At 40.9% G+C, this 15513-nt stretch overlaps 1 protein-coding gene across 1 annotated transcript in view; it reads left to right on the top strand.

Moving 5' to 3' along the window:
• si:ch73-60h1.1 (calcium/calmodulin-dependent protein kinase type IV) overlaps positions 1-14785 on the top strand; it is a 30166-nt gene extending 15381 nt beyond the window's left edge. The window contains exons 6-11 of the mRNA XM_042417922.1: positions 411-501; positions 3928-4002; positions 4117-4192; positions 6128-6254; positions 11589-11741; positions 12339-14785. Of these exons, the coding sequence (XP_042273856.1) occupies positions 411-501; positions 3928-4002; positions 4117-4192; positions 6128-6254; positions 11589-11741; positions 12339-12854 (1038 nt within the window). The 3' untranslated portion in view covers positions 12855-14785. The remainder of the gene's footprint in view (positions 1-410; positions 502-3927; positions 4003-4116; positions 4193-6127; positions 6255-11588; positions 11742-12338) is intronic.
• Positions 14786-15513: the final 728 nt, after the last annotated feature.

A 15513-nucleotide genomic window follows, 5' to 3' on the forward strand; every position in this document is an offset into this window, starting at 1 on the left:
ATAAGCTTTAAGGTGGAAATTCAAAAAAAAAGGGTGGATGTTAAGAGGCTGTTTCTGCCATTTACACAGCAGCTTATGCTCAAACTGAAAATGTGAATGAAAATAGGATGGAAATATTCTAGTGAGCTGCAGTTGATCTGAGAAGAGGATGCATGTGTTCAGAGAGCAGCAGGGGATGCTTGGAGCTGGAGGAAGAGGCCATCTGTCAGTTCAGAGTTTCATTCTGTGTTTCAGTCCATCCTGCCAAATCCTCCCTGACCCCCAACCCCCAACACCTTCACCTCACCGGAAGGCTGTTTCATCCACTTCAGTTTGTTCTGTCCAACACTGTCATATTGTGGTTGTAATGAACACACTGAGCTGTTAAACTGTGTTTCTGTAATATTTTGGTGTCGTGTGTGTTATTTCAGTATTTACACGAGAACGGCGTTGTGCATCGTGACCTGAAACCTGAGAACCTGCTGTACGCCGACCTGTCGCTGGACGCTCCTCTGAAGATAGGTAACAAACCAATTCTAGATGTTCATGTTTTATAGAACTTATAGTTTCATTTAGCACGATTCAGTTTTACCATCAACTGTTAATGTAGACACAAACATCACAAATCTTACGCGTCACTGTCACATTATCCCCTTAGTTTTATGTTCGCCATGCAAACTGAACTTGTAAATTGGATATTTCTGACAGCACCTGAAAGCAGCATAACATGTACAGTATGCCACTATAACGCCAGGATCCCACCAGGCACGCGTGCGTCTCATTCTGGCGTGTACTTGCTCAGCTTTTGTTGATTTGGTTAAGTCGGCTACGTAGTTAAATGGTTTCTTTATTCATCTGTTTTAATTCAGCGGTTCAATTCCTGGCTCCTCCAGTCCACATGTTGAAGTGTCCTTGGGCAAGATACTGAACCCAAATTGCTCCCGATGGCTGTGCCATCAGTGTGTGAATGATTAGTTCCTACTGATGAGCAGGCACCTTGCATGGCAGCCTGCCATCAGCACATGAATGTGTGTGTGAATGGATGAATGTGGCTTGTACTGTAAAAGTGCTTTGAGTGGTCAGAAGACTAGAAAGGTGCTATACAAGTGCAGTTCATTTACCATTTAAGTCCCTTAAAGATGGTCGGTCACAGTTCTACTCCAACAAAATAACAGTCCTGGCAACCCTAAGCATCCTTTTTCCACCATGAATCATCTCTTTAGGCCACAATCATCTTCCACAATTGAGGCTACAGAATAGCGATGTAACAGCTTCACTGACCTTCAGAGCCAAGGTCAACAACATCCACTCTCTGATGTCCAACTCTTCCTCTCTGCCTCCTCCTTTCACTGACCCTCTGTCCGGGAGCTCACCGTCTCTACTCCATGTTACTGGTGTAAGGCAGAGTCACATTGAGAAATTCTCAGGAAGATGAAACCCTGTACTTGTGCCATGGACCCCATTCCCACAGCTCTGCTTAAATCATACATCCCCATTCTCAGCCCCCTGATCACCCAAACTGCAAACCTCTCCTTACAAACTAGAAGAGTTCCATCTACCCTCATTGACCCCTACACAAGATGCCCACTCTGGACCCAGAAGTTCTTGCCAGCTACAGACCTATCTCGAACCTCCTACCTTTCTGGTAGGACTGAGTATGTCTCACTGAGTGTTCTACAAGGATCAGTTCTCAGCCCGATCCTGTTTGCCCTCTACATCCTGCTTACCTTCTACATCCTGCTTAAAATCTACATCCTGCTTACCATCTACATCCTGCTTACCATCTACATCCTGCTTACCTTCTACATCCTGCTTACCTTCTACATCCTGCTTACCTTCTACATCCTGCTTACCTTCTACATCCTGCTTACCTTCTACATCCTGCTTACCTTCTACATCCTGCTTACCATCTACATCCTGCTTACCATCTACATCCTGCTTACCTTCTACATCCTGCTTACCATCTACATCTTGTTTACCCTCTACATGCTGATTATCCTCTACAATCCGTTTACTCTCTACACTCTGTTTATCTTCTACAAACTCTTTACCCTCTACATCCGGTTTACCCTCTACATGCTGATTATCCTCTACATCCTGTTTACCTTCTACATGCTGATTATCCTCTACAATCTGTTTACCCTCTACACCCTGTTTATCTTCTACAACCTCTTTACCCTCTACATGCTGTTTATCCTCTACAACCTCTTTCTACCATCTTAAAAACATGCTGCTCCTCTCTAACGCTGTTAGAGAAACTTGTCCTTTATCTCCTCCAGACTGGACTACTACTCTGATCTCCTCACAGGGATCCTGGCAGGAGCCTCCAGAAGTTCCAGAACATTCAGACCAGAGCTGCCAGGATCCTGATGACAGTGAAAACACCAACATATAAACCAGTTCTGTTTTCACTGCACTGGTTCCCAGTTCCCTTCAGGATGGACCACAAAGTCCTGCTGTTCACATACAAATCCATCAAACCTCCACCCGAACTCTCAGATCTGCCAGCAGCTTGCTCCTCCGGGCCCCCAGTACTAAGCTCCACAGTACTAACCCCCACACCATGGGCCCCCAGTTCTAAGCTCCGCACTATGGGGCCCCCAGTACTAACCCCCACACCATGGGGGCCCCGGTACCAAGCTCCACTTGTGGAACAGCCTTCCTAACAATCTGAGGCCAGCACAGACCTGAGAGTCTTCTAAAAAAGGCCTAAAATGTTTCTATTCAGGAGGCTTTTTCATCTGAACTCATATTATTTTCTTAATGTTGTGTGTTTTATGCTTTTAATGCAGCAGCACTTTGAGATTCACTGTGAATGAAAAGTGCAATACAAATTAAATGTATTATTTTTACTATTTATGTTGATGCTATGTTTCCATCTGTCAGATTAGCTGAAATATTTTCACACTAAATCACGTTTCTCCCTGAGCTGTTAGCTGATGTTACAGAAAGTGTTACAGGAAACACTCACAGCTTCACAGAGTCACTCTGGTTTATTATTTGCCCAGTTAGGCTGTCGGCAGCTGATCCTCTGACTAATGGTTACAAGTGGAAACCTCCTACATCACCTTCCTCCTCCATCACCTTCCTCCTCCATCACCTTCCTCCTCCATCACCTTCCTCCTCCATCAACTTCCTTTAGACTCAGCTGCTGAGAGACATTCTGTCCTCCGCCTCCACCCTCCTTTGTCCTCTTCCACCCTCTTCTGCTTCACCTCCACCATCCTCTGCTTCATCTCCACCATCCTCTGCTTCACCTCCACCATCCTCTGCTTCATCTCCACCATCCTCTGCTTCACCTCCACCATCCTCTGCTTCATCTCCACCATCCTCTGCTTCACCTCCACCATCCTCTGCTTCATCTCCACCCTCTTCTGCTTCACCTCCACCATCCTCTGCTTCATCTCCACCATCCTCTGCTTCATCTCCACCCTCCTCTGCTTCACCTCCACCATCCTCTGCTTCATCTCCACCCTCCTCTGCTTCTCCTCCACCATCCTCTGTTTCATCTCCACCATCCTCTGCTTCATCTCCACCCTCCTCTGCTTCTCCTCCACCATCCTCTGTTTCATCTCCACCCTCCTCTGCTTCACCTCCACCATCCTCTGCTTCATCTCCACCATCCTCTGCTTCACCTCCACCATCCTCTGCTTCATCTCCACCATCCTCTGCTTCATCTCCACCATCCTCTGCTTCATCTCCACCATCCTCTGTTTCATCTCCACCATCCTCTGCTTCATCTCCACCATCCTCTGCTTCATCTCCACCCTCCTCTGTTCACTTCCACCCTCCTTTGTTCACCTCCATTCTCCTCTGTTCACCTCCACCATCCTCTCCTTCTCCACCCTCTTCTGAACACATAGATGCAGTTTTACATCAAGAGCTGAATATTCGAAGGAAACAATGGACAATATTTTTAATTTTTAATGGAGAAATCTTCCCTTTCAGCTGACTTTGGACTTTCCAAAATCATTGATGACCAGGTGACCATGAAGACGGTCTGTGGCACACCAGGTTACTGCGGTGAGTCCATCACACCTACTACACTATGATGTAGTACTATGTACTGTAGATTTTACATGACTCTCCGTTAGAGCTCCTGTCAGCCATCTGGCTAACAGGCTCCTCTGCCTGCAGCTCCAGAGATCCTGCGGGGAAACGCCTACGGCCCCGAGGTGGACATGTGGTCAGTGGGCGTCATCCTCTACATCCTGTGAGTCCATTAACACCTCCCTGACCACACACAGTAACTCACAAACACACACACACACACAGAGTAACACACACATACACACACAGTACTGACTCAGTCTGTCTCATTAAGGTCGTTAGAAGCGATGACATCATGTGTAACACATTATTTATGTGCGTTCATGGTGCGTTCACATATTTACTGTCAATAATAAACGTCAGCTTCAGCTCAGCTTTTAGACTCCAGAGGTGGAAATGTTCTGATAGCTCGGCTGACATGTGACACATAGTCATATTTATTACAGTGGTTTAGTTTATGGAGGTCATTCCCCTTTTCATTTTTCTTTATGTGGTGTTTAAATGCAGAAAACACAAAATAAGCCACAAACTGTTTATTTTAACCACTTGAGTACCTGTATCAAAAACACAAAATCACAGGTTCCATTTGAAGGCAGCAGGAGGTGTTTCCTTCACACTAAAGCTTATGTAGCCTTCAGTCAGAGAATTTATGGACACAACTGTCACCAAACACAGTCTGTAAAAGGTTTAATTACTTGGATTTTGAATAATAATAATTAGTTGTTCAATTATATTTTAAATATATATATATATAAAATATTTTCAAATAGACAGGTTTCTTACTTTTTTATTTTTTATGCTACTGTTACTTTTTATGCTAACATAACGTTTTATTTTATGCTAATGTTACTTCTAATGCTAACATAACTTTTTATCTTATGCTACTGTTACTTCTTAAGTTTTTATGCTAACCTTTTTATTTTTCAGTCAAATGTTACTTTTTATTTTATGCTAACATTACTTTTTGTTTTTTATGCTAACGTTACTTTTTTAATTTTCGTGCTAACATTACATTTTTTCAAGCTAACTTTATGTTTTTATTTTTTATGCAAACCTTAGTTTTTATTTTTTAGTCAAATGTTACTTTTTAATTAATGCTAACGTTACTTTTTATGTTGACATCTTTTTCATATTTTATTCTCGAGTTGTGTTTTTAACTCAGTGATGTTTGAGAGGCTCTCAGTTAATTTCTCTCTATCTGTAGAGCTAATTCTGTGTACTCTGTGTTAGCTGCTGTTTCTTACTGAAGTATGTGTCATGTTATCTGATCAGACCTGACGGATGTCTGTCAAAGGTACGATGATGTGTGTTGCATACAAATTCACCTCTAAATAGTGATATCAATGGTCTCCAGTGTGTTGATTTATTTCTAAATACTGAAAATGTGCAGATAGAAGCTGTTAGGATGTTGTAGAAACATGTTTTCTGCCACCTGCTGTGCACATATTCTTGATTATTGGAAACCTGTCTATAGAACTGCTCTTTCAACAACTGCAGTAAAACACAACTAACTAAGCTGTGACTAAAATCTCAGAGATTTTTCTATATTTCCTCAATAATTAGTGGCAGTTTGTATGAAACTTTCTATGAAGCTTTTTAAAACATTTCAGACCTGTAAAATAAAGAGATGGTGATAAAAGCAGCTGAAAACTCAGGAAAAGCTAGTGAGTAGACTTTGTGTTATGATTATTTTTTCACACAAAAAGGATTTTACCTGCAACCATAAAGGAATAACTGCTGTTTCAAAGCTCTGTCTACGCTGCCAGGAATATGAAAATAAAAAAACTGTTGGCCCAAAAGACATCAAATTTTTAGTAGCACTCAAGTCAGCCTTAATAACTTTAATAACTTAATAACTAAATTTTAACTGTAAATGTAAACTAATGCCCAGAATATAAACAGAGAACATAGCCTCCAGCATTGCAGCCTGGTTGTGATTGGTGAGTTTGTTGATTAATATCTGATAAAGAAAAGTTCCAGTTTTAGATCTGTCATTTCCTCTTCTATGAATATCAGATTTACACAGTACAGTCCTATTATGTTTCTCCTGTCTGGTAACAGCCACTAACACTGATCTGACCTGTGTCCTGCTCTCTAGACTCTGTGGGTTTGAGCCCTTCTTTGACCCACGGGGGGATCAATACATGTACAGCCGCATCCTCAACTGTGACTACGAGTTTGTGTCTCCGTGGTGGGACGAGGTCTCTCTCAATGCCAAGGATCTGGTGAGTTCCTGGGTCTCGACATGAACATGATTCATTCACAGTCTACATTTCAGTTGATCAGTGATCAACAATCACATGACGTGACACATTTTACTAAACTGTTTTTTTTTAGGCACACAAACAACTGTCACCAGTATAAATGGGAAGCTGTCTGTGTAAGATTACACTACACTTGTTTTGTTTGGAATGACTTGAGACTTGTTTTGGACAGCTCTTAAAATGACTTGGACTGTTGAAGGAGTTGTGACTTGACTGGACTCGTAAAGAATGACTTGGATGACTTTGTCTTGTGCAGAATGATTCTAGACTTGACCTGGACCTGTTGTAAAGGAGTTGACTTGACCTTATTTGCAATTATTTGGGACTTGAAATTGACTTATTTCAAATTCCATGGACTTGTCTGGAATGACTTAATGTAACGTGGTCTTTGACTTCGACTTACCTGGAATAACTTGAATCTCAAGTTGTCTTGAATTATACTTGACTTGGACTTGTCTTAAAGGAGTTATACATTAACTAGAACTTGAACCTGTTTTGAACCTGTTTCCCATGGCAGGACACTTGACTTGGACTCTCAAGTGACTTGGATTTGTACTTGAGACTTGATGTAAACTTGTTTTGAATGACTCAGACTTGACTTGAAGTGGTCATAAATAACCTGACTTCAACTAGGATAATTTGAATCTTGGGTTGTCTTGACTTGGACTTGTTTAAAGGAAATAAGAATTAACTGGAACTTGTCTGGAATGACTCGACACTCCAGTTGAACTTCGGTAGAATGACGCTTGACTTTGAATGACTCCAAACTTGGTCCTTTTTTCGAATGCCTTGACACTTGACTAGGACTTGTCTTCTATTTTCAACAGCAACAAAATGATACAATGCAAGGACCTACAATTAAGACAAGACATACTGAAAACCACAACACAAGAGCAAACACAAACACGGCAAGAAAACAACAAACAAACAATTGAAATAAAAAACAAAAAAACAGCAGTAATCACAACCTGGTGAATTTACAAAAAGCAGTTTGTATGTGCTTATACTGTTATATTTGTTACCCCCATACTTATTACTCTTGACCATTCCTCTTTCAGGTATATTGCTATTGGGGACCAGTCCCTTACTCCATATCCACATCACATTTATTCCTGTCTTCTTCAGAAACCTTAGGAAGTCTTATATGTTGAAAGAAATCATTCATTTTATCCTCCAAGTCCAGTGATTCTGAGGTATACAAAGACAAATGAAAATCATTAAACGCTTTAGCAGTTTCAGGTGTGGTATGATGTGGCTTACCATTCTTATCCTTAATTCTAGTGATAGTTTTATTTGAGGATTTGTTACTTAATAAATTAAATTAAGGTACCGCCCTGACCTATTAGCGTATTTGTGTATCTTATGTTTTTGTTTGAAAAATACCTTTTCTGCATTTTGAGATAAGAGTGTATTCAGAGCAGTTCTGGTTCTTATAACTTTATCCCAGTTGGCTTTGCAACCATTACACTTATGTTCAAATCTGCTTCCTGTAACTGTACTTCAAGGTGTCTCTGTTCTTTCAACATTTTTTTTCTTGATATAATTATGTCCCTTAAAAAGCTTTAGTTGTTTCCCATAAGTTTGAGGGATCTGTACATTCATTATCAGTCTCCTGGATAAACATCTGTAATTCCCTTTGGGCCATGGAACAGAAATCTTTCAGCTAATATAGACCTATTGCATTTCAAGCTGTATCTCTTTGAGTTGTTATTTGAAATGGACATAACTAAAAAGACAGGAGCATGGTCTGATATATGAATAGAACCAATATAAAATTTCTCAACTTGTTCAACACAGATCAAGGAGAGCTGAAAAATTATGACCAAAAAATGGCATGAAAAATCCAGGTTCACACACTCAAGATAGGTTTGAAAAATAAAAGGCCTTTATTTCAGTGGGCTAGAGTCTTAAAAAAACACACCAATGCACCTCTGTTTCTTTGTGTCTCTACACCCTGAAGAAGGCACAAGCTGACACGCATTGGTTGTTTTTTAATGGCTATAGTCCACTGAAATAAAGGCCCAAGGTAATAATTGTAATAAGAACAAAATGACAACAACATCATTAACATCAAAATGCAAAAATTAAAAAGAAAATTAAAAATGGTGGACTGGAGGCCAAGAATATAGGATAAAACAAATGGGAAATAAAGTCAACCAAGGAATCTTCAGTAGATTAAATAATAAATCAGAGCCGGATCATTTCCATTCCATTTACGTTGTTTCTCTTAATCTATCAGTCAGTAAATTAGTCTTTATTAATTTTTTTTTTAAATGCCACTGTGTTGACAGTCGGCCTATACCTCTCTGCCTACCCACACTCTCATTATTTGAAGTCAAATAATCAATAATCATTGTTCAATTGTTGCATGTGTATAGGAACATGCTTCTTAGATATTATCCCAGTTTTTTTGTCGTTACGGCCCTGTTTACACGAGTGGACAGAGTGGACAGCTCTAAGTACAGGTGTGTCTGGGCCGCATGAGGCCACATTCATTTAGCAGTGTAAACACAATGTGTCCTGGCCTGCATTGAAGGACGCCTACTCAACTGACGTCCTCTATTTTCCTGCAGACTAGGCATGGGAAGTGCATTGCTGCCTCCTCTGTTCAACTTGTTTGATAACAGGTGTAAAGGTAATGAAAGACCAAACGATTGGCTTATCACTTTAATGTGCAGAGTTGTGGAAGGATGATCATTTGCTCTCTTAATGTGAGCATGTCCTTGAGAGAAGGAATGTGTTTTAGGAGGCCGACTCCTCTCTTTCCATTCTGGCTTAGGCTGAGATAAGGTAGCATCCTGAGTCACAGAGTAAACAGGACAGGTTAAAGGGTCAAAGGCAACATATAGCTTAGGGCTCTTCCTTTCCTGTGTCCTTATCTAGCATACATGGGCATGTAAATGTATACCTCGTGGCTGTCTAAAAAAATATTTCAGAAGCTACAGTTGTTGGATAGTTTCCTCTGTCCTGTCAATATGATAACTACAGTTTTGCTGTGTTACATGTTTATTTGTATATAGAGCAGGGAAGTGAGATCTGAGCACAGCCAGGTGTAAACAGACATATTTTGAGCTGTCCACTTGTGATGGGATCACCCAAGACACATGTTAATGCCAGGTGTAAACAGGGCCTAAGTGAGATAGGTAATGATAAGTGATAACAAAAAACATGAAATGATTTAATCCATTATCTATGGGGCATCAGGCTTATTTTACACAGTATACCGCAGGCAGATGTGACTTTTCTATTGCATAGGGGATAAAGGATCACTGGTCTGGATTTCATTCACAAAATTCTCTAACTCATCAGGTGAGCCAAACCTTAATTTAGTGCCAACATGGTCAAAAGATAATGTCACCGGGAAGAACATGGCATTCCTTATTCTCAAATTTTGGAGCTTCTTTTTCACCAGCAGGAAAGCCCTGCCTTTGGACTGAAATGCTTCCCTAAGGTCAGGGAAGAGGTATATTCTTTTACCGTTAAACTGAAGCTCTCCTTGCTCACGTGGCAGACACAGGATCCTCATCTTGTCCTGATAGTTCAGGAATTTCACTATGGTGGGTCGATATCATTTCTGTGGGTTGATCCTGTTACGCACTGCAATCCGATGGCTCGTCTCCAGGGCTAGTGGTTTCAGGAAGTTTTCCTTCCCAAGTAGGCCAGGAATCAGGCATCGCAGGAAAGCCACCGAATCGGCTCCCTCGGATCACTCCAGAACTCCAACAATCAAGAGGTTTGGCTATCTGCTCTTATTTTCCATATAGTCCACTTTTGATTGTAGTGAGGCCATATTGCTCTGTCAAGTTTGTCATAGCAATGTAAAGTTGATTAATTTTCTTTTCTATTCCTTGGAGATTAAAGAGGACTTCTTTTTGCTGTTCTCAGAAGTTCAGAGTATCTTCTCCATTGTGAATTCACCTGCCATTGTTAAGCACACAGTAAGACGCTTCAAGCAGCGTGGAGTATCTCAAAATAGCTTAAGGCTATGCAGGATTAATTCTTAGTCCAGTTTGGAAGTTGAGGCTGGTGTTGAATGACTTGGACTTATCTGGATGACTTGAGACTTGACATGGAATGGTCTCAAATAAAATAATAAAATGAATGTTTTGAAGTGATTTGAGACATGACTTGGACCTGTCTTAAAGCAGTTCTGAATTAACTGTAACTTGAACCTGTCTTGAACCAGTTTCCAGTTGCTTGACACTTGACTTGGACTCTCAAGTGACTCGGATTTGTTTTGAAGTGACTTTTGAAATTTGCATTCATCTGAACAATATGCACACCTCATTTGTCATTTTGCACATATTTCAATACTGTTCTCAGCACAACTGTTATCACCTTGTCTACCTCAGTAGATATGGATGTACGTGAGTGGTGGGTGGATATGAATGTGTGTGTGTGTGTCTGTATTTATTTGTCCAATAAATACTTTTTTCAAATTAAACTTCTAGTATATTTTAAATAGAATAATTTACAGCACCAGGAAGAGCCATAGCAACATTGAGACATTGATAACTAGTTTATTTCTGCATATGACAGTAAAGTCTATGAAAAGAATTTTGAATTGAAATGAATTGTGACATGATTTGAGAACTGGCTTGAAGTGGTCATAAATAACTTGGACTCATCTGGGATAATTTGAATCTCAGGTTGTCTTGAATGACACAATATTTGACTTGGACTTGTTTTAAAGGAGTTACGAATTAACTGAAACACTATTGTGAAATGACTCCGGACTTGGACCTGTTTCGAATGACTTGTTTTTCGAATGACTTGAGACTTAAGTTGAAATTGCTCTTAATGATTTAAGACTTGACTTGGACTCGTCTCAAAGAAGTTGAGGCTGAGACTGGTCTGACTTGGACTTATCTGGGATGAGTTGAGGCTTGTCTTGAAATACCTGAGTCTTGATTTTGATTAGTTTCAAATGACTCAACACTTGACTTGTAACTTGATTTGAACTTATTTTCAATTACCCGGGCTTGTCTGGAGGGACTTGAGACTTCTCTTGGGCTGTTCTTGAATGAGTCTTTTCAGTGACTTGACACTAACTCTGACCCATTTCAAATGAATAGGACTTGCCTTGAATGACTTGAGACAGGACTTGGAAATGTCAGGAATGTCTTGGACTTTTATGGAGGGTCTTGAGACTTGACTCGTCTTGAACATCTTTATACTTGCCTGCCAAACAGGTCAATCAGACTTGACCTCTGCCACATTGAGCTCTACCTGTAGAAGGTTCTTTCATGGACAGGTGGTCTAAACTCAGTCCTGTCCCCGGTTGTCCATCTGCAGGTCAGTAAGCTGATCGTCCTCGACCCTCACAAGCGCCTCAGTGTCCGAGAGGCCCTGCAGCACCCCTGGGTGCTGGGTAAAGCTGCTCGCTTCTCCCACATGGACACCACCCAGAGGAAACTGCAGGAGTTCAATGCTCGACGCAAACTGAAGGTGAGGATGCCGTCTGGGTGTTTAACTAAGTTCACAGTGAGTTTGGTGACAGAACAAACACAAAAAACCTATTTAGTGTTTTTAAATGGAAGCAGTGACTTAACTGAAAGCTTGAACAAATCAGTCACACGCTGGCTTTGGGGATCTGTTATGCCAGGATCAAACTACAGGATGTTTTAAGGCTCTTTTTGATATGCTTTTGTTTATATAAAACAATTTTAGAGTGGTATTGGATTTACATGAGCTTTGTGTATACAACGTTATCTAATGTAGATTTATAAAGAGTCATGTAGAAGACTTTATGCAATCTATAAAAACTTCAGCTTTTGTTAGGGAGCCAAATATTTCTGTTGGAGGGCCACATTTGGCCCATGGGCCACTTTTTGCCTACCAATGTCTTAGTCTTTTGACATGGTCACTGTGTCAGTTTGAAGAGAGCTCTGTGCTCCTATTGGTAACGTTCAACTTGTCAAACGGGTAAAAACATCCTAACAGGCTTTTTGTTGTGATGTGAGGCATCCCAGATGCTGCTTTGGTTGTCTTCCACTGTTTAAGTGTTTATGTATGTTTATGTTTTTTATGTGTTTGTGTCGACAGGCAGCCATGAAGGCCGTCGTGGCCACCAGTCGGATGCATGAGGGTTCGCGGCGTCGTACTGACAGCTGTGAGATTCCAGGCTCAGGGACATTGAGGCAGAGCAGCATTCAGCAGGACCTGCCCCCTGAGTCTACAGGCCCTGCCCCCACAAACACGGAGGCCCCGCCATCAGATCAGCAGTCACCGCCGCAGGAAGACAAGTCAAAAAGTGCAGGCCAAAGTGCCCTCAGCCCCTCCCCTTCACACAGCCCCAAACAACCCAGCTGTGATGTCACACCCACGGGCCCTGCACCCATTAGGCCGCCGCTGCGGGCCGATGGGCAGCGGCAGGCGTCTGTTGTCCCCAAAACTGTGCTGGGCCAGCCCCGGCTACCACAGAAGAGCTGCTCCATGGTAGAGCCTGCCCCCAGGGTCGAAGCGACACCCACTCTGGCCACACCGCCCAGTCCCAACAGCCTCAGCAACGGCTTCATGCCAGGAGCAGAGCCTACCTGTAAGACTGCCCACTGCCAGTGATCACCTGACGCAAAGCAGAGACACTCCTCTCTGCTTCTGTTTGCCACAACCACAAAAAAAAAAACACAAAAATGATGCAGTTCTATTATCTTCTCTGCAAACAAAATAATTTATTTGGACCAAATTGCACCAGAAACTAAACTCTCTGCAACATCTACAGCTGAAATTTAATCACCAACAACAACTTTGTTCCTGTTCTGTAGCTCTGCTGTCATGCCACGTACTCACTGAGGGTTTGCTGAATGTTGGTCTGGTTTCAATGTGCAGGCTGGAGATTACTCAAGATATGAGAAACAAAAACACAATTGTTCCATCAGGACTTAAGACAGACCATGTCTTCTCTGCTATTTTTACTGTGGTGAGAAAAATAACACAACACGCTAATACACACTAATTGCCAAGGTAGCTAGCTAGTTTTACATGAACATGTTTGTTATTCAAACATCATTTCAATTTTCTTATACATAAAACTGACCAACTTCTATCTGTTGGTCTGTCTGAGAAGTTGAATACATTTAGAGACGTTAAACTTGTTGAGTACTAAGAGAAGGATTAGCAAAATGCTCTTTCAGTAACTGCGTCAAAACAGTTTTTCCTGTCTGTTGTGTTTTTGTAGATAAATTATTTATCTCATATGTGATTTTAATGATCAGGTAATTATTTGGTATATCTGTGTGCCTGTAGGATTATGACACAGACGTTTTTTCTATTTAAAAATAAATCCTTTAAATGTTCTTTAAATGTTTTTTAATTATAATATATATTTCCTGTTATCATCTAAAACAAAGCAAATATTAAGTCAGTTCAGGTTAGCTAGCGTCTCTGAGCTAGCATGCTAGTTTGTAATTTGGAACAGTGCAGCATTAACGTGATTCAGAAATGCTGCTTCAATGAGTTTGTAGCTGTAATTCTCACCCGCATCTTGAGAAAATATACGTTAAAGCTCGGTCACACTAACATTTAAAATGGAAACTGATAGTTAGTAAGCTAGCTAGCTGGGAGATCTATTGTGACAAGCTCTAGCATATTAGCAGTTAGCTCACCAGCTACAGTAGTTATTGTGTTGATGAAGTCTGACTTGGACTTTACTTCTGTGGCTTCTTAGCTTGATATAAACTCATTTTACTGCTCAACTCAAACAAGTCCTAACCAAACTATAATGTCGTGTTTTGTCGCTCTTCTTACCGCAGTAACAAACAGAGAAATTAACATGTTTACAACTGAAACAAACTCCTCAGAATCGAGAGTCAAGCTAAATGTGGCACTTTGTCAGGTCACTAACTGCCATTTCGTCTTTGAGAACAGGCCACTGCCACTTCAAAGGAGTCTAATGTTTTCTCTCTGAGTGACATGTTCAGATATCAGTCACATGTCTGTGTTGCAAACATTAGGTTAGCATAAAAACTGGAAGCAGGGGAAACTGCTAACCTGGCTCTGTGACAAGTTAAGAAATAAATTTGCCAACACATTTTAAGTTCAAATGAGCACCTGTCTGGTTTGTTTAATCTGTACACAAGAAAAATAATAATGTCATTGTGCGCTGTAGTCAGAGACAGAAGAATGGATTCACTGTTGTTAATTAAGAAATAGTTCCAGCTGTAACTTTACATTTCAGTTTGTGTACGAATTAATTACAGACATGTTAATCAGTGATCTTAATAGGAGTCGGCAGGTGCCTTTTTTAACTTTGGACAGAGCTGACAGCCTACAAAAGAGATGTATGAACACGCAGAATGCAGATGGTGGCAACATCATATTTCATGACAGATTGTTGCTCGTCCTTCAGGGCGTTCACATGTTTATAGGACCAAGTCTGCGGTTTGTTTTGAACATGTAATAATAGGTTTGAACAGAAATAACCTTATGTTACAAACTGTTACATTAACCTTCAGATCCGCGGTTCGACCACAGGATGACCCAGGATGAAGGGACTGAGGGGGCTGTTAAAAAATTTTTCATAAAATAAAATTAGTTGATTTAATCATGCAATAGCCTCAGAAAAGCTAAATAACAGCAACATAAGGCTATTGTTTCAAAATCAAAGAATACGTTTATTAATCAGAGCACTCATATAAGAACGTAGCACTAGCAGAGACAGTTTTTTGAATTTATGAATGATTCTCAAGATCAGCAGAGGGAGGCATGTAGGACCAGCTGTTTGCAGCTTGCAGCTCTCTCTCTGTCTGGTTGACTGTTCCTTCACCTCCCCGTCGTTTCCCTTCTGTCTGGGGATTATTATTACAATCAGGTGAAAATGAAATTAGGGCTGAAAGCTCTGTTTACAACAAAGCAAGCAGGCTAACAAACCGAATTAAGTGGCATGTTTTGTCAGTGTGTCTGTCGATCTCCTCTGCTCCGTTTCAGTACTATGGACCCATGCATACACCAATGCAAATAGCCTAAAATTATACTGGCTATTTTTTATACATAGGCTACATAAAGTATAAACAGAGGGGGCAAAAAATACAACTGAGGGAGCGAAGCACTCTCTGTGACTCCAGAATGACACATACACAATCATTTTCTAATCTGGCGTCTCTATCAGCAGTAATCAGCAAGACGACATCATCTGTCTGTGTTTTCCAAAACCATCACACGTCACCGTTAATCAATAATGATGTTTGATGATGTGACAGCGCTGTGGTTCAGGTCTGGTTAG

Source organism: Thunnus maccoyii, chromosome 7 (assembly GCF_910596095.1).
Source record: "Thunnus maccoyii chromosome 7, fThuMac1.1, whole genome shotgun sequence".
NCBI classification, from domain to species: domain Eukaryota; kingdom Metazoa; phylum Chordata; class Actinopteri; order Scombriformes; family Scombridae; genus Thunnus; species Thunnus maccoyii.